Source organism: Grus americana, chromosome Z, assembly GCF_028858705.1.
Source record: "Grus americana isolate bGruAme1 chromosome Z, bGruAme1.mat, whole genome shotgun sequence".
Taxonomy (NCBI): domain Eukaryota; kingdom Metazoa; phylum Chordata; class Aves; order Gruiformes; family Gruidae; genus Grus; species Grus americana.
In genome coordinates, this window is record NC_072891.1 from 43,227,929 (window position 1) to 43,248,029 (window position 20,101).

At 45.0% G+C, this 20,101-nt stretch overlaps 1 protein-coding gene and 1 long non-coding RNA gene across 3 annotated transcripts in view; one reads left to right on the plus strand and one right to left on the minus strand.

The window, feature by feature from the left end:
* Positions 1-8,960: 8,960 nt before the first annotated feature.
* Positions 8,961-11,542, minus strand: LOC129199586 (uncharacterized). The gene is made up of 2 exons (XR_008574690.1): positions 10,999-11,542; positions 8,961-10,312 (listed from the first exon to the last, which is right to left on the minus strand). It is a non-coding gene; the product is annotated as an uncharacterized LOC129199586 (long non-coding RNA).
* An 809-nt stretch (positions 11,543-12,351) lies between these two features.
* Positions 12,352-20,101, plus strand: part of LOC129199585 (transducin-like enhancer protein 4) — a 100,938-nt gene continuing 93,188 nt past the window's right edge. For both annotated transcript variants that reach the window (XM_054810290.1, XM_054810291.1), the window contains exons 1-4: positions 12,352-13,220; positions 13,633-13,730; positions 14,877-14,940; positions 16,336-16,380. In XM_054810290.1, the coding sequence (XP_054666265.1) occupies positions 13,176-13,220; positions 13,633-13,730; positions 14,877-14,940; positions 16,336-16,380 (252 nt within the window). In that variant the 5' untranslated portion in view covers positions 12,352-13,175. The remainder of the gene's footprint in view (positions 13,221-13,632; positions 13,731-14,876; positions 14,941-16,335; positions 16,381-20,101) is intronic.

Below are 20,101 nucleotides of genomic sequence, written 5' to 3' on the forward strand. Positions count from 1 at the left end.
GCCACTGAAAATGGCATTCTTTTTAAACAAAAAGAGAAAAAAAAAGTTCAGAATTTTCTAAAAAAATACAACAAATGTACAGCAAAGACAGACAAGAAATAGAATCTAATATATAGCTTCTAATAAGAACAGGGAAGTTAACCCAAGGATCTTGGCCATGTTCCAGTTCTAATAATTGTGTTTTAGCTCTCTAAATTCCTCTGTAATTTTATATAGGTAGAGAATTCTTCAATTCCTGTCCTAAGCTGTTGTGTAGATTTGCTATTCATTTCTGAACAATGCCATTTTCCAGTCAGGCAAAGCTTAAGTCATACATAAACTATCTGGATTTTATCAAATTAACTATTAAGAAAATGCCCTAACTCCAGTTTAGTCACATGTAACTTCTCCGGTAGTTTCACTGGTGAAAAAAATTACGGTTCTCCAAAGTTGTACTTCTTCAGTTGAAATATCTAAGTTTTTAATATTACAATACACAGCAGTATCTTTGTATGAGAGAGTATACATGCTATACTTTTAATAAAAGAAGGTACATTATTCAGATGACCACAAAAGGAAATGTGTAACATAAGCATAAAATGTATATCACCAATGTTAAACAACATGAGTATCTATGAAAGCAAAACCAGAACAGTATTTTCCTGAATTTTACTCTGTCATTTGAGTGCATTCTTTCTGATGCTTAATCTTTACTGAGTGCATTATGGACTTCTCCAGGGAGCAGAAAATGTGTTTTTTAAGTAAACATGAAATGCTTTGAAAAATCAAAACATTCAAATGAGATTACTATCGGAAAAAAAAAAATCTATTCTGTTTTTTAACTGAAATTCTATTGTTTAGGATAATAATAAAACCCTTTATCCCAAAAGACTGAAACAAATTTTTATTCATTGTTGCCATACTGCACATTTCTTAAAAACTAAATTGTCATATCAAATGTAAATAATGTATTCCCATAAGCTAATCAGAGAGAAGTAGAAATTGCCTACAGCATACTGAGTGATCGATATTTTAATGTGGTAATTAAAAGAAGCAGCACCTTTCCGGTACAAATATTCCTGTATCACAGACATGCAATGGTCTACACCTTTACCTATTCAACAGGAAACAAAGCAACCCGTACTGCAAATGAATCACTCATGTTTTGAATATTGACCTGTGACAGTAAATTTTAGACCACTGCTTGGAATGGTGCTGGGTAAAGCACCAGAAGATCGTTTTTACCTAAAAAACCACTTCTTGCTACTTATTACCTTATATTGTTTTAAATTACACCTTGGAATCTTACAGCTATGTAGAGATTTGTTTTTATGGAGATAAGCCCCCAAATACCTACTTTAAAGTAAAAGCCTCATTTTTCAGCTTTAAAATACAGATTACAAGCCTGATACTGCAAGGCAATATGCACTGTTCAGTAGTGCCTAGTATCTGCAACACACTCTTGCAATTAACCGAGACTGCTCCATAAGTGGATGAGCCAGCATATATTTCTACATGCATACTTACGTAGTGTCCTATGAATGGTAACACTGATACTAAAAGTAGTATTGAGCAGGAGACAGATCTTCAAACATGTAAACTGCAGTAGCCTTACTGCAGTTGCCTGAGGCATGACGGTTTATAGAACTATAGGTTTTAGCCTTGTGTTGAGAGAAGTAAAACATATGAGCTACAAGAGCATGAGTCGTACACAGTAGCATTTGGAAAGTTTAGATAACTGAACAGAAATTAGTCAATGTTTAGGTAAGTATGTAAGTACCTGTGAGTATTGAGAGATGTCCTGCCCCAAACTGACTTTCACAGAAATCTAAGTCCACCACTACTTTCAGCTGGACCAGAAATTCTTAAATCAGGAGATCTGATCTCAGCAAGTTTAAGAAAGATACAACCTAACAATATGGTAAAAGTCCAGCAAGGCATTTAGGCATGAGCTTAATTTTAATCTAATGACTAGCTCCACTGAATTAACAACACAACTCATGGGCTCCAAGTTAAGAAACTGCTTAAAGCGTTTTATTGACTCGGTAACAACTATTAGATCAGAGCTTCTTAAACACTGCCAGATTTGTAGTTACTGTGAGACTAGAATGAGTGTTGATGTCAAAGAAACCCTTGCAATTCTGTAAAAGCCAAGGGGCACACAAATTGCATGTCTTTGCAGGGGTCCCTTGATTTACATGTACTAACCTTGGAGCCTCTTCCTGAAATGTAATAAATAATTTACAGATTCCACAGCCCTGTACAAATATTAATTACAGCAAGTCTTATCACACTTTCTTAGCAAAACTGAAAATAAATTGTCGAAAGCCAGGCAGTGAGTGGCGGAGCTGGTAACACACTTCTAATACCCATTTATTTGCTCCCTACTTTGATTTGGTATCTGATTCAAAGATCTAGAAACTCTGTTTGACAAATCAGACTTTGGGCTGACGTTATTGCATTTTAGCTAATCTATCCTAGGTGGAGGACCTGTAAAATTATTTTCCATTCTTTTTGGGCCTTTAGTTTCCAGGCAGGGGAGTCGGTGATGCACTTCTTTTTCATTTAGAAACATGGTGTAAATTTCATAGAATCACAGAATGCTTTGGGCTGGAAGGGACCTTAAAGATCATCTAGTTCCAACCCCCTGCCATGGGCAGGGACACCCTCCACTAGATCAAGTTGCCCAAAGCCTCATCCAACCTGGCCTTGAACACTTCCAGGGATGGGGCATCCACAGCTTCTCTGGGCAACCTGTGCCAGTGCCTCACCACCCTCACACCATTCCTAACATCTAATCTAAATCTACCCTCTTAGTTTAAAGCCATTACCCCTTGTCCTATCACTCCAGGCCCTTGTAAACAGTCCCTCTCCAGACTTCTTGTAGGCCCCTTTTAGGTACTGGAAGGCTGCTATAAGGTGTCCCTGGAGCCTTCTCTTCTTCAGGCTGAACAAGCCCAACTCTCTCAGCCTGTCCTCATAGGAGAGGTGCTCCAGCCCTCTGATCATTTTTGTGGCCCTCCTCTGGACTCACTCCAACAGCTCCATGTCTCTCCTGTCCTGGGGCCCCCAGAGCTGGAGGCAGTACTCCAGGTGGGGTCTCACAAGAGCAGAGTAGAGGGGTGGAATCACCTCCCTTGACCTGCTGGTCACTCTTCTTTTGGTGCAGCCCGGGATATGGTTGGCTTTCTGGCCTGCAAGCGCACATTGCTGCGTCATGTTGAGCTTCTCATCAACCAACACCCCCAAGTCCTTCTCCTCGGGGCTGCTTTCAATCCATTCTCCGCCCACCCTGTAGTTGGGCTTGAGATTGCCCCAACCCATGTACAGGACCTTGCACTTGGCCTTGTTGAACCTCATGAGGTTAGCATGGGCCCACCTCTCCAGCCTGTCAAGGTCCCTCTGGATGGCATCCCTTCCCTCCAGTGTGTTGACTGCACCACACAGCTTGGTGTCGTCGGGAAACTTGCTGAGGGTGCACTCGATCCCACTGTCCATGTCGCCAATAAAGATGTTAAACAGTGCTGGTCCCAGTACCAACCCCTGAGGAACACCGCTCATCACTGATCTCCACGTGGACATCGAGCCATTGATCCCAACATTTTGAGTGCGCACATCCAGCCACTTCCTTATCCACTGAGTGATCCATCCATCGAATCCATATCTCTCCAATGACAAGGATGTCATGCGGGACAGTCTCCAATGCTCGTCAAATTTGTAGCTAAAGAATTCCCTAAAGTGAAAGGATGGATTAGAGACAGTGTGTGAGTACAAACTCCTCCCTTCTGGATCCAGACACCATGCACATCTCATTTGATGGGAGTGGGGAGGGTCTGTCTTCATTCATGTACGCCCCTAGCTCTTCTCCATTAACAGAACTGCACATCCATCCTCATCTCTGCCTGCTCAAGATGCTGTTACTCCTGCGTCATTGTTCTCAGTACACAAGTTGTGAGCTCTAACACTTTCTAATATGAAAAAGCAGTCTAAACATTAGAATCCAAAGCTCTTCTTTATGAATTAATTAGCACCACAGTACTTCAGCTCTTAACTAGATCATGGTCAGTAATTTGAGGGTTATCATTAGCGGCCCCTATAAAACTGGTACAACAGATCTGTGAACACTGCCCTCTAATTCAGAGTAATAATCTTCCTACAACTGTGTTCACTGTTGTTCTTTAACTGCGGGGAAATATATCAGTTCAATTGAATGAATCTAGTATTTATATCTCCCTTGCTATCTAGTAACAAGAAATTACACAGCATTATTCATAATATCTGTGTGGTAAAGGTAATAGTAAAAGGTTGCTGTAGAAAATAGGTATAGCGCATTTTGACAAAAATATCCATGAAATTTGGTAGGTAGAAAGCTTTTATAAACTCTGGTTTCTGCTAGGTTACTGTATTAGGAGTCTCAAAGCTTCTTCCAGTTAAGGTTAATTTATTGTTAGTAATAGTGCATATGCCTTAACAATGTAAAGAGCATTTCCCACAGATCGGTTAATAAGATGCAGCACAGAGAAAGGGCCAATGAATCTGTTTGTTACAGTCTACTTAGTGAAGCTATGACTACAATACTCCAGTGCTGAAGTCAGTGAAAAGACACCAGCACAACACAATCCAAGGAAAATGCAAGCTGATACAGCACAAAAGATTCTTTGTTTAAGAGCAGCAGAAATTTCCAGCAACTATCTGTACAAAAATGCACGATAGAAGAGAATGTAATTAAATAACAAAACAAACCCAAACTAAAAGAGAATCATTATAAACCAGGACAAGGACACTTTGTTTTTAAGTGCACACAATGAATTTTAAAGATCTTTCTTCAGAAGGGGCAATAAAGTATTATGGAGGAGTGACACATTTGATGGATGGGTGGGTTCTGAAAAACCACATTATCAATTATTTTTTCGTGTTTGGCTCTGGTCCAGTAATTATTATTTGAACAGGCCACATGCTAGCACGATTTTGATTGCAGGAAGTGACTGACTTGTTAAAGGTGGTACTATTCATTTGCTATCTTCAGCTTTACTCTATCTCTCCTTTTACTGATGGGGACTCTGTTATGGGAGGCACCGTTTCAATTCTTAAAAGACATTAAAAAAGGGGAAAAAAAGTTTGTTTAGTAAACTACTCCCTGTTTTGTTTTCAGCCAGCTCACATCAAGTTCGACCCAATATATCTGGCAGGTTGCTCAGCAAAGAAGCAATTTGATTGCCCCTCACGTTTATTTCCCAATCACTTTAACCCTGCGGGTTGTATCCCCTCTCTCTTTCGTACCAGGGTTCATCCAACGCAGTGCCATTAAACCCGATGGAGTCACTTGAGCTACAAGCAACGAGGGAGTAAATCCCCATTCACTGCTTCCTTAAGTAAACTTTACAGAGGTTCACGAGGCTGCCTGGTCAAAAGGATTAGTTATCAGGTACAAAACGTCACTGTTTACCTTTGATACAGGTGTGGGTTAAAGGACTAGCTGATACCTGGAGTACCTGGAGTGAGGATCACTGCACCTGTACCCACTTACACAGATAGAAACAGTCCTTCAAACAACAATCATTTTCTCTTTAACTGTGGATTGTGAAGGTCCCTTCGCCAGCACCCAGCGAAGAGAATTGCATTCTTTGCACTCATTTTTCATGGAGACCAGACTGTGACCCCTACTATAAATCATACCTAGAACAGAGGACAGAGCCTCACCACTTCCAGAATCCATTTCGCTCCACTCCAGGAAACTGACGGCAGCTCTCCATCCCACGGAAAATACTATGGACTCCCCACCGGCCTCCTCTCTGGTATTGGGGGCAGGAAAGAAAAATGCGTTCAAGGACAAGAAAGGCAAGGCTGCAACATGATGATGTATTTCATGCTAGGACAGCAGGAACTGTCAGACCTCCAGAGCCGGGATAACAGAAAGGTAACCTCACATGCTTGAGAGGTTGTGGATGCCCCATCCCTGGAAGTGTTCAAGGCCAGGTTGGATGGGGCTTTGGGCAACCTGGTCTAGTGGAGGGTGCCCCTGCCCACGGCAGGGGGGTTGGAACTAGATGGTCTTTGAGGTCCCTTCCAACCCAAACCATTCTATGATTCTATGATTCCATGCTACTTTGACATAATCTGATGACGTGGCAGTATTTTTCACACCACCCCAAAATACGCATATAATCCATAAAAGCCTAATGTTGACCATTTTCTGAAGAAAGGATTGCTGACTCCATGAATATGTCCATGTCCATATATAGTCAGTGTATGTTAATCCATTAAACACAGAAATAGAAGCAGAATGTATTCAGTGGTTCTTGAAATCCATCTACTGTTTAAAAGTTTCAATGCTGAAATACACTCAAAGTTCAAAACTGCCTGGACTCCTGTAAGACAGCAGGAAATTTACATTGCAACTAATGAATTTATTTGAAGCACATTGTCTCAACTATTTCCATTCTGAGTAATAACCGGAGAGGAATTATTCTTCCCATTCCTTAGGAAGGAAAAGTGTATTTAGAGAGAAACTCTGGTTGTTCATAAGATGAAAACACAGTGCCATTGAATTAATTTTGCATTATTTTAGAAGAATAAACATATATACAGCAGCTATTTGTGGAAATCAGTCTCTGCTAAACACATTAATCTTTTTATGTAGTAATTCCATAACTACTAAATGAGGTATTTATATCTTAATCATGAATGTTGCTCCTAACGAAGGTGTAAAGAAAATAAAACTGTTTCACAGTACACAGTATCTAAACTTTGGATTCCATGTGCTCACTGAGTCGGCAGTACAATGACAGCATGCAAGTCAACTTCAATATATAATTGAAGATTAAAAGAGAAATGGTATCTTTACCCTTTCAGAGCAACCAGGAAATTTGCAGTATACGATGTAAAAGAGGGAAGTTCAAAATCTTATTTACACTCTGAAAATAAGTTAAAAATCTTTTCTGAGGGCCCGCCCGCCAAAGTACAGAAGTGTTAATAGAGTCAATATAAAGAACATTAAACTGAAGATATATTACATACATTTTAAAGTATTTTTCTTTCTTTTGGCTTCTCAACCTTCAGCACAGCCTTCCTCATCCTACTTAATGTACCTTGAATTTGTAAAATTAAAAGTGGTTTATATAGTTTTCTTGCATGACAAAATATAAATAATTTGACGTTAATTTCCAAACAGTGATACTCTTTTATCAAAATTGCAACGAAATTCCCCTTTTCAACTTAATATTTACTTCTGAAAAGCTAAAGTTTTGAAAAATGTGGAATAGTATTTATTGCATCTGAGAAATCTTGAGTCAAAGTTAATGATGGCATAGGATTTTATGAGACTTCTCTGACAGAGTAAAGTTTTCTTCCCAAAAAATTTGTCATTGGTTTGCCATGGAAAACAATCTTCCTTACTGCTAGTTCATAGAGATGAGAAAGGCAGCATTGTCTAGGAAAAATTACTTTAATTTCAAATTCCTGCCTAAGCCATTCTGCACTGTGTTAGTTTGCAAATCCAGCTTCCAGTATACGATAGGCCCTAAACTGCTATCCTTCCTGCCGAAAAAACTTCTGTGGACTTTTAACAAAGGTTTTCCTGCCACATCCCAAGTGAGTTTCTTATAAATGGAATTGTGTCATGGCAAGAAGTTTGCATGTAATGAAATCAAGCAGAAATAAACAAAGTAGACCATGAATCCAAAACACCAATGCCAATTAAAGAACTAAATAAAATGGGACTTCGGCAATGTTAAAGAAGAATGTAAAGACTTAATTGAAAAATAGTTTGGAACATGCAAAACTCTTGTTTTGTGAGAGAGCTACATATAAATCATTGTATTATACATACTATAATAAATTCTCTTAATGTGCTTACTAGCTACAACATACCCCTAAGGTCACTAATGACTAATTTGGAAAGTTGTAGGTAGGGAGACAGGGTCACTTGATAGCACTTGTAAAACACAAGAACATAAACCGTGTGTCACGCTGTTACATTCTTCTACCAGTTAAACCTGCCTTAACACCATAATTAAAAGTTTTAAGGAGAGAGAACTGGCTGCCAATTAAACTGAAAACCTCAGTGAGTTTATCTTTTTGAAAGATAAGAAGAGCATTGTTACACGGTGCACTTAAATACATGTACTGATGTAAGATCTTCTCTGAGGCATTTCAAACTGATTGATTTATCAGTTTAACACCTTTATTTTTGTGTGTGTGTGTGTGTCTGAGTACACAGCTGACCAAGCACTGTGACCTAGTACCTTGGTCCCAAAATAAACCATAACAAGTTGCAGTGCTAGGCACAACTCTCTTGGTCTTCAGCTACAGTCATTCCAGACAGGAAATCTGTGGGGTTACATACAACATGGCCTCAGGACTGGACCCTTTATTAAAGGTCCTCTGGCACTGATAAATCTCTGTATTAAGGTTATGACTTGACTATAAAAAAAAATCACCAGAGCCTGAAAGTCGGTTAGAAAATCCTAGCCGGGAAACAGAGTTTCTTTTTCACCTCTCCTGTAAAATACATATATAAGCACACACTGTTCTGTTCATTTCAGACTTTAGACTTTGAATGTGAAAAAAGCAGACTAATTCCAAATTAACAGGACTGAAATAACCAGTTGCTTTTCTTGATAATGAGAAAAAGAACGGATGTGATGTTTTGCAACCCCAGGCTCCTCCGTGATATTTCGTAAGAGTTTTTCTACACCAGTCAAAACTCAGCACACTTGCTGTGCATATAAAACTGCCTAAATATTTCTTGCAGTCGATTCACTTAGGAGAAATCTTTAGCGAGATGTGTAAAACATTTAAAAGCTACCTTCTCCACTTGCTAGATAATAGTACAGGTTATATAACCTACCATAAAAGATTTTTCATAAAAGAAGGAAAAAACAAGGAACTTTAAATACAAAACAGCCTATATTTAAAGACTCATCAAGGCTGTGTCAGAAGTGACAAAAGATAGGAAAATAGAATGACATTGACATTCTGATCTTAATTCACATCATTTAAAAGTGGCAAGTTACAGTGCACTTTCTCTTAAACTTCTGGGTTTCATGGATCTTGCCAGAATGCTGCAAAATTGTGCAAAAACCCACAGTGATTAGGTAGATAGAAAGTTAAATATATAGACATATACATCTTGCTAACACTTAGCAAACCAAACTCTGCCCTACTTCTAGCCACACAAATTCACTGAAGACTAATCGGCAAGCAAGAGTGAACACTGTTGAAGCTTCAAGGAACACCACTGGTAAACTGCCCTCCACAAGAAGAAGAGGGACTGCTTTGACCAAAAAGCTGTATGAGTTTGCCTTCTAAGGTGTTGAATACCTTTCCGTTTGGAGCTATGTACCTCACTCCAAACTCATGCAGGGTGACAAGGAACAAAGAATCCTGCTGTTATTTTCAGAATTCAACTTCTTCAGGTATAGTGTTTATTTTATAACCGGTCTCCAGGATGTGGATTTTGATGAGCTCGCCCATCACGTTTCCAGAGATGCTTGCGGCTGTGCAGAGTGAGTTGTTCTGTTCTTCCCAGCTTTCAAGCACTTGGATGACAGGCATTTAAGCATCTGCAGATTTGGCAGCCATACTTCTAAATGTCAAGACTTGATCCTGGCACATGGTGAAAGTCCTCTATTTCAAAGGAGTTGGAAGTGCTCCACTGCCTACTTGAGGGTGCTCATGACCAATCTTTTAAAAGCATTTTTGGTGCTGGGAGATTTAGATACACGACAAGCAGTGTTTTTGTAATGAGGCAGGTGTTTTATCTCCAAATCTTTAAACAATATTTAGAAGTCTAAATCCCACTGGAACACTGATTACGAACTTGGTAAATACAAAAATTCCAGTAGAAACGACATTTGCAAGTAGGCTGAAGGCTAATACTGCGATACCTAATGTGTAGACATTTTTGGTGGTATAAAAACAGAAGGTGAGAAGGACGTGTTTTGGTCCATTTCCCAGCGGACCACTTGCCATTTTAGGCAAAAAAATTGCTTCAAAAGGATTCAGAATCAGTTGCCGCAAAACGCTCCAGATACCAGCAGTTACAGCACTCGCCACGAAGGAAGCAGATTTTGGTTACAAACTACTTCAGAAAGAGGAGGAATTTCCACCCCTTGGCTCCTGGAGCTCTGAGCCCTAAGCAGTGGTGGAAGATGGATGCCATCACCACCTTCATCAGCACCACTGCTGCTCTGCTTCAGAGTCCTGAGCTCCTGACTACTGCACCAGTCCTCGGAGATCACGTAACCAAGGCAAAACCCGGGTGGCAAAACCCGGGTGGCATGCCCCATCAAGGCTTCAAGGTGCTCGGCAGCTGCAGGCCTTAGCCAGAGATCTGTGGGCAGCAGAGAGAATTTACGACCAAAAAATCTAAGTATATATAATTTAGGTACCATCATTAGGGCACTAATTGCTGAACGCAAGCTTTTAGACTATAGATTTGGAATACAGGCATCAAAAATGACGTGACTAAACCGCATCTTTTTTGCATGCAGGTTTAAACTGCAGCTCATCAGGAATACAAACTGCTTGAAGGCAAATCTAAGCATGACAGGCAGAGGGAGAGGGGGGAAAAAAAAAAGAAAAGGTCTGAGCCTATCCCTCACGTGTGCGTCACCGCACGGCATTGTCTGCGGTGGGGCTCGGCAGAAAAATTGTTCTGGGGTCTTTTTAGGACACAGCACCACTAGGTGCAGAACTGGGTGGGTTGTTGGGTTTTTTTTTTGGGCGGGGGGCGGAAATCAGGCGTTCACCTTACATCTCGGCAGCGGCAACGGAGCAGCAGGCAGGCGGCCTGGGAAGGCATTTCCCGGAGCCGGCTCCCCCAGCCTGCAGAGCGCGGACGCCGCGGCAGCCGCAGCCAGGCTGCTCCGTGAGAGGCGGCTGTAGTTACCTGTCCCTTCCTTCCACGGGTCGCTTCCAGGTGCGGTTACTGCACCTTCGGAAACCGGGCCCCTGGGACCCGGCCGCCCCCCTCCCATCCGACGCCGGCAGAGAGTGCCCCGTCGAATGCCAACGTACCTTCACAATATATCACTTAAAGGTCACGCCTTTAAGCCTTACTCTTGCGAGCAGCCGAGAATAACACCTTCGCACCGCCACCGCTTCCCCGAGTAAACACCGAGTCCCTCAAGTAAAGCCGGCAGGAAAAGAGCCTTGCACCACGTCCCTTTCAGCGACTCTAACGCGGCACCGCTCCGCCGGCACCGGCCGCGCCGAGGGGCCCGGGGGCACCGGCCACGGGGGCGGACGGCGGGGCAGGAGACGTCAAATGGCGGGGGGTGCCCCGTGTAAACGGCTCAAACCGGGCCGCTGCGAAGGGAAGCCCGCCCCGGCCCGGCGCAGCCTGGGCAGGGGAGATGAGACGAAGGTAGGACAGCGCCCGCCCCGACAGCCGTTCTCAGGGATCGCCCGTCCCTCACGGTGCGCAACGCGGCGCTGCCGCCGCTCCCTCCGACGAGCCCCACGACGGGCCGGGGACCGGGAAGCCTACAGACGGCGTCCCGCCCGGCGGGGGGGGGGGGAGTACGGGCACGCCGCGCCTGTCTCTTTAAGGAGCTGTTGCCCCCTAATTAGCGCGCGTCCCCGGCGGCGCGGGCGGCCGGCTGTGGCCGCGGGCGGGGCGGGAGGCGGGGGTGGGCGCCCCCCCGCCACCCCCCGCTCCCGCCGCGCCACCGCCCCGCGCGCAGGAGGCGGTGGGAGCAGCAGCGGCGGCAGCGACAGCCGACACCGTCCCACGTTACTTTGATTGACGGCTGAACAAATGTTTCCCCTGTTCGAACGCCGGCGCCGCGGAACGCCAGCGATCTCAAGGCTCCACCTCGGGCGGCGGGCAAACAGCAGCGGAGAGGCAGGGGGAGCCGTCTGATTGGCTGCGGGCCCGCGCGCCGTCAGGCCCCCACGTGGGGCCTAAGCCCGGGGCCGCCCCCCCCTCCTCCCTCCCTCCTCGGGCCCGTATGCCCATTTGTCAGCGGCGAAATGATGGGCATTAATACAGAACGGCGATTAATGTGCGGCCGCCGCCGATTGGTCGCCGGCGACGCCCTTCATGGGCGGAGCGGCGGAGGGGGCGAACGAGGGGGGGCGGCCGGGCCGCGTCGCGGTGCCCGACGGGAGGAGAAGTCCCGGGCGCGGCCGCGTGCGGGCGGAGGGGGCGCCGGCAGGACTGCGGCTCCCAGGGTGCCCCGCGGGCGGCGGCCTTCCGGCTGCTGTGAATATGTATCAGAATGTTAATGACCAGCCCCTGCTAAATTTGGTCAAAGGAGTCACCTCGCCAGAGCGTGCTGCGGGAGCGGCACGGAGCGGCGGCGGCGGGCTGGGCTGGGCCGGGCCGGGCCGGGCCGGGCCGGGCTGGGTTAGGCTGGGCTGGGCCGGGCCGAGCCGAGCCAAGCCAAGCCGCCGGGCAGAGCACGGAGCTCCGCTCCGCGCGGCGCCGCCTCCGCTGCTGCCACTTCTCGGAGTTTCGAAAGGCGAGGAGGGAAAAAAGAGAAAAAAAAAAAAAGACATAAATAAACCAGCCCGGACCGTATCTTCTTTTTAATCTTCATCGCGCTCTTTTTAAATTTTTTTAATTAAAAAAAAACCAAAAAACAGAACGAAAAAAGGGCGGCCAAGCAGCACAAGCGGGGCAGATGCGGTCCGGCCGGTAGGAGCGAGGACCAGCCCGCCACACAAAAGGGCTCCGCACCGCACCGCACCTCCGCGGCAGCAGACCCGTGCGGGGCAGCCGCCCGCCCGCCCTCCCAGCTGGGGCGCTCCGCTCCGCTCTGCGCCCCGCTCCGCTCGGCGCCGGGGGCGGGAGAGCCGCCGGCAGCAGTAAAAGTTTGCAGAAGCGGAGAAAACTGCCGGCGGGGATCTCTGGCGGAGCGAGCACCGGCGCCGGCGGAGGGGCTTTCTCCGCCCTCCTTCTCCTCGCCCGTCGCCGCACAGGGCTCGCAGCCCGCCGGAGCCCGCGGAGCGGCGGCGCTCGGGAAAGCCGGTCGGCGCCACCCGCTGACCGCCCCCGGGGGATGTGGCAGCGGCTCCCGCGCGCCGCGGACGCCGCCGCCGCCGTCGCCGCCGCGCCTCGCTGCTGCCGGCGGTGCCCCGCCAGCCCCGGGGTGGCGGGGCCGGGGCGTCCCTGCCCGCCGTCGCCGCCGCCGCGCCTGCTGCCCTGATCCCCGCCTCTCCGGCCGTCAGCGCCCCACGAAGCGGCGTGGATGATCCGCGACCTGAGCAAGATGTACCCGCAGACCCGGCACCCGGTGAGTGGCGGCGGCGCCCCGCGGGCAGCGCTCCGGCGCGGGCACCGCGGAGTTGTAGCCATTTTCTTATTGTTGTCCGTCGCCGCCGCCCCGGGGCCGGGGTTGGCTCCTCCGAGTTGCCGCCGCCCGGTGCGCGGCGGTCCCGGCGCCCGCTCCGCGTCCCGCGGCTACGGCCGGTGCGGGAGGTCCGAGCGGGCGACGCCTCCCCCCGCGGCGGGCCCCGCACCGCCGGCGGCCCCGTCGGGGCAGCAGCCCGGGGCGCCTCGGGCGGGCGGGGGGGTGCGGCGGGCTTCGCTTTCGCGGAGCCCGGGTGCGAGGGCCGCGGCGGCGGGCCGGGGGTGGCGGGCGGGCGCGGAGATCCGCGGGAGGGCGAGAGGGGGTGATTAAAAGACCCGCTGTTGCTTGCTTGCAGGCTCCTCACCAGCCAGCGCAGCCCTTTAAATTCACCATTTCCGAGTCCTGCGATCGGATTAAGGAGGAGTTTCAGTTTTTGCAGGCTCAGTACCACAGGTAACGCTGCCGACTTTCCCCGAGCCCCGCGCCGGCTCGCCTCTTGCCGCTTGCCACCGCCGTTGTCCGTGGGGGCGGCGGGGCGGGAGCGCCGGGACCTCCCGGCGGAGCCCGGGCGCGGAGCGGACCCAGCCCAGCCGGGCGCTCCTCCGCCGGCCCCTCCGCATCCCGGCGCCGCCGCTGCTTCCCTCGGGGCGGGGGGCTCGCAGGGGCCCCGAGCCCAATGGTGCGAGCGGATCGTCTTGTTTTCCCCACGCTCCGGGTTGTGGCTTTTGGTTGGGGTTTTTTTGTTTGGTTTGGGGTTTTTTTTTGGGGGGGGGGAGGGGTGTGTGTGCGTGTGTGGAGATGGGAGCTGATGGAAAAAAATGTGGCTGGCAGGGCTCGTCCTCTGCGTTTCTTCAAAATGCTGCTCAGGACACGCATCTTGTCTTGGCTCGGCCCCCTCGCGCCTTTCATTGACATGTCAAGTGCTGATAACCTGGAAGTGAGGCGGCGAGCTGTTTCATTATCCTTAGGTGGAAGAGCGCTGCGTCCTCAAAGTGACAAGTGACTTCTGGCAGGATTGCTTAGCGGGCTTCTGAAAACAAACAAAATAAAACAGCGGAGGTGTTCGTGTTTACCACGGTATTCCTTAAATTACCTGCGGTATTTCCCTTGCAGTTCTGTTACCAGTAGCAGGAAAAAAACCCTTCATAAAATCTAGCAACTTTTTGCTCCTTGAAGTGGTGATATGTGTTTGATTCCTCGGTGGATTGAGTGAAAGCAAGAGGTGTTTCTAAAACTCTTCTAAGTAAAAACTCCAAAACCCAAATTATTGATTTGTAAGTGGCTTCTCAAGCTTAAGTGTTAGAGGTGTGAACCCTTGCGCCCTGCTTCTGTGAACCAGTGTTGGAGTGTTCTTTTGTCAGAGAAAAATACTCTGCTGTGTGCTGTATGCAGTTCGCTTAGGAGATGAGGATGTTGCACAGTATCTCCTGAAAGAGGAAAAGTACAAACCCCACCCTGAACTCCTAAGCAAGACCTGGAATGCACATTTCTATTTGTGTGTCGGAGAAATGCTTGAAAAGGGCATTAACACGCGCTCAAAAGAGTGTCAGGTTTGTGTTACGAAGTACCCATGCTTTTTCCTTTTTATGTCTTGAACAGTTTAAAGCTAGAATGTGAAAAACTGGCCAGTGAGAAGACAGAGATGCAGCGACATTATGTCATGGTAAGCAAGCTGCATAACAAATTCAAAATGTCTATTAGCTTGGTATACTGAGACCGAAATACATTTGGATTGCTGGAGGCGAACAGAAAGATTATAGTAGTGCTGCTGTTGTTGAGGTCGCATCAGCGCTTCCGTTATAACCCCTTAGTTTCAGGGGTTTATAAGTTGTTTGCAGCAGTTCGTTTGCGGGCGAAACCTGGTTTTTAACCTTTTAAGCAATTGGGGATATTTGTTCCAAATGCCAGCAGATTACTTGTCAGCCCTTTAAAGCCACGTACAACTTTTGTAGCGTACCCGGGGATGATGTTTTCACTTTTGCTGACTTCTCCCAATGATCATATCTCTGTAAAACGGTTCGAGATAATATTTTTTCCTGTGATGGGAGTAAGCCAAAATTGTACACGTACACATACAAACTAGAAGCCTACTTCCTAGAAGAACTGTTGCACCTGGGCAGCTGGTTCGTTGTTTCGCTAAATTCAGAACGGCAAGGATCTCAGCAGTGAAAGGGATTTCCTCAATGGTTGTGGGCTTCCTGGTTAAATAACAGGCATAGGAAGACATCTCTAAATACATAATTGTGTGATGGATCATGATAACTCCAGAGGAGGTCTTGCTATCTGTTCTTTTGTACATCTGTGAAGGATTAGCCGTTTTCCATACGTATGTGACAAATTACACTCTTGTATTTACAAAAAGAGTAAATAACCTTGAAAAATTCTTAACCAAGAGCACAAGCAAATGTTAAGGATCACAGTTGTCTTTTTCATGCGTGAGTCCTGGAGACTGTTTGGTACTAACATTACACACTGAACTGGGTTCCCTGCAATACTCGGGCACAGCAGGACATACTTAGATTGGTGTATCTGCTTTGGCTCTGAATTTCCATGCTCTTTCATTTTTTGCATCCCTGCAATTTAATTGCAGCTTTTTTGTGTTTTTAATTTAAAATATTGAATAACCGGTCTGTTAGACATTGCTGATTTATATGTGTGTCTGGCTTCAAGCACTTCAGGCGTTTTTTTTGGCATCTTTTATGTGTGCTAGGGAATAAAATCTTGAGCATTTTCTGTGTGGCTTTTTTTCTACTTCTAGTCTTTAGCTCTGGTTGTGATTACTTTTCATGATTTTTTTTGTTGTCTGTTTTTTTCCTTGTTTTATGACTGTTCATTGTAAATTTGACACAAAGCAACATAGATAAAGCAAAAAAAAAAAAAGAAAAAAAAAGGTTGCTGTGAAATGCTGTTTCAAATTCCAGGAGCTCTTCAAGGCCAATAAATGTTTTAATGTTTTTAGGTCTGTATGTTTTTGTACAGATAATGTTTGAGTCAAAGTGAATTTTGGAACAGTTTTCAGAATTGCAAGGTCTAATAGAGTAATTTTCTTCTTTCTTAGTATTACGAGATGTCCTATGGGCTGAATATAGAGATGCATAAACAGGTAGGTAGATAATTTATTTCGTGTAAGAACGCTCTGTATAGTTTCTTCCATCAGTCTTACACCAGATGTGTATTCTCTGTGACTTGCTTTTAATTGCATGCTTGAGTGCATTAGAAATTTTCTTTTACTTAACCTGGCTCTGACACTTCCATCTTGTGTATGGTAAACGGGCTCTGCGTAGGTTATGGTCTTGGCTACCAGTTGTGCGTTGTTTGACTTTCCACGTGCAGTCCCGGCGTATGGCCACGGTCCTGTAGTGCATGGGGAGGGTGTATGTGAGTAGGGATGGTGTGTGGGTTGTACCTTTGGATCTGTCTGACCTCGAACCTTTGGGGTTTACTTTTTTTGGGATGATAGCTATATCACGAATACATATTAGAGGTTGAGGGATTTGTATTTGCATATTCTTCGGTTAACCTGGAATGATTTAAGCTGGAGCTACAAAAACAATTGATGCACAGCCATGTTCCTATTTCCCTCAGGCTGCTTACTTGGACCTTTGTCCAAAACCAGTGTCTTAGCATCTCAAACACGAAAGAGTAAATGAGCTTTCAGCGAGGATGTTAGCATGCTCGGTTTTGTGCCTTGAAGTCTAGCACTTAGGCCAAGATTAGCAGGAGATTAGTCAGATGGAGCATGGTAGTGTAAATCAGAGTTTCTTATTCGGTAATGCATGTTTTTAACCTTCTCTAGAGGAGAATGAATTAAACATCTGACCTCTTTTCCAGTGAGGGAACTTTTTATAGTGGAGTTTAATACTGACAACTCATTTTAGCAAACGGTTGAGCAATTCGCCAGCATTGCTGGGGAGTGTAAACTGCAGAAATAAAGAAATCGTTGGATGGGAGAAGAAAGACCATCTGAAAATTGGTTTGTATGCATTTCTGTTCAAAGTTAGGGATTTGGAACTTCTCTGGGTTGTGGAAATAGGATTTCTTTATCTTGTTGAGAGCAGACATAGAAGTCAAATGTTTTTTCATGTTATTTATTATTTATTATATTTTGTGTTCCATTAGCATCCCAATGCCGCAGTACTGATTAGGGCCATTTGTGCTAGATGGCGTACAAATATGAAGACGGTGAGATTTCCTGCCTCAAAGCGTTTTGCATCCAGCTCTCCAAACTTACGGCACCTTGTACATACACGTTACTTAGAGACATATATGTAGACCTGTTGAATTCAGATGTCCTACTCACAGGTACCATGAAGACTCCACAAGTGCGTTTGACAAAGGGCTGAGAGGAAAAGGCTGTGATTGCAGCTGGTCAGATTGTACATACATGGTGACTCTCTGGACCTGATTCAGGTCGCGCGTGCTGGTGGAAGGACTGGTTATTGACTCTCAGAGGTGTTGGGTCTGTTCTCAAATGAATAGCCAGATTGTTTCAGGTCCCATAAAAAAAAAAAAACACCCAAACAACATGCACACAAAAAAACCCCCAAAACAAACAAAAACCCCACCCCAATCAGTAAAGTAGTAGATATGGAAACAATTCACAAAGACCAGAGTCCTTACAGGCCACCTACGTAGCAAATTCTTACAGGCGTTTGAAAGCAAGCATTGCAGCCAAACTTGTTTATATTTCTAGGTACCCTGTTTTTACAGCGAATAGTTGTATGTAAACTTACAGTGACTGCACAAAATTCTGTAGGACAAAATCAGCTTGCAAGTGCAATGTGTGATTAAATTGTTTTAAGTGGGGGGAAAAAACCCCACAGCAAAAGCTCTCTCTTAACTTTTAATTTCTAAATGCTTTACTTCAGAAATTGTATGCAGTTATGGCGATGGAGTCGTCAGTGATATTTTGGAGAAATTAAATACTTAGTTACAACTAAGTGTGGGGATTAAAAAGGACTGGGTTTTAATTAAACACCTTTTCCCACTACGGTTCAATCTGTTCAAATTAGTAGTTTAAGTATCGTACTCTCATGCAAAACACTTAAATATTTTGTCAGATGTTGATTCAAATTAGCTGCAGCTAAGAAACTTGTTTGCTATCATTCTTAAATTTGATATCAATTTCAAATCTATGATGCCTCCCCTTCTATTGCCAGAACAGGGGTTTTTTTGTTGTTTTTTTTTTTCTCCTTTCTCCTCTTCCTTTAGCAACTGCAAAATATTTCTCATCTTGCTTTATGATCTCAGCGTTAGGGTCCAATTTGGTATATTATGTAGATAGTGTTGATTGCTTCATTTGATGTGTGCGAAGCTGTTTTAGTCGTCCACCTTAAATTCCCTTCCCTTCCTTCCACATCTTTGAATTTTACTCGGCTGAAATTGAGCGATTCGCCCTTTTTTTTTTTTTTTTTTTTTTCTTCCTTCTCCCCCCCTCCCAGCTTTCTAAATTCAATCATATCAAAAATCCTGAGGGCAGTTTATCACATTATGAAATACAGACAGCCCTGCAAACCACCTACTTATTATATTTTCTTTCTTTTTTTCACTTTAGCACGGAGGCATATCTGTCTTTATTTGTTTTTCTGGGCAGACAGCCTTGGTTCCTCTCAGGTTCTTTTCCAGATGTACTCGCTGGATGCCCTTGTAATGGAAAGCAGGCAATAATGCAGTGAAGTTGCCCTTCGGCGTAATTGGGCCTAGTTCTCAAGATCAGGTTAGGCTTATTCACTTATTAGATTTGCTTCTCAAAGGGTTCAAGAGCAGGACTCCCTGGAGTCCTTGGAAGTACCCTAGTAATTGGTGGCCCTGATATTTGAAACCTTTGTGTATTTTTCTGTTAAAGCTTCTGTTCTTCTTGGCTGCTCCCAGCCACAGAGTATTTATTTTTAGAGAAATTTTTCACTGGAACAGAAAATGATGGCTGTGATGGAGTCATGACTCTGTGACTTAGCAAATTGATAAAAGGATAAACGCGCAGAGAGCAGCGGTAGTGAGTGTGCCTGTGTGTCGGGGCCGGGGAGGGGGGAGAGGGGGGGAAGAGCATTTCTTTTCCCACCCCTCGTGTGATGCTCATCATCAGTCATCCTGTGTTGATTTTGATAGAAGACTATTAAAGTGAAACCTATGGGGAATTTGTCATTCTGAAAGGAAAGCTAATGTAATTAGTACCAATTAAAGTACATTTAGTAAATTGGATTTAATCTTAATTAAGCTTGCATAATGTTGCCAATTTTTAACAATTATGTTTGAGAACATAATTAATTTAAATTTTGGTAACTGAGTAAATAGCATTAGACTAGTAGAATTAGTCATTTGTATTTTTTTAAAGACAAGTGTGGGGTATGTTATGACATGCAGTGTTATTGCCTAAAATACTACACTAATTTTTTATATTCTGTACTAGGATCAATAGAGTTTCAAAATAAACATATTCCAAAAAAAAAAAAAAAAGAAAAAAAAAAAGCATTGAGTTGGGGGGTTTTGGGTTGCAGTGTAAACAGATACTTCCCTACAGTTTTAAATTTCAATATTATCATAAATATGTACGTTTGAGTGTGGTCCGAAGATGTCCGCGTCTTACTAAGTTGCTTTTTTAACATGTGTTTTTAAGAGGCTAAGCTGATAGTTTATGAATGAATAGTTGACGTGCTGCTCTGTGTTTCTAATATACTGTTGCTACTTGGTGATGGTGGTGGTCATTTTGTTTAATTTCTGAAATTAGGCTGTTTTAATGTTATGGTAAACAGTTTATTTAAATTGCTGTAATCAAACATGCTTGATGAAGGTTTTAATTCAGAATTGTAATTATCACTTAAAATAAA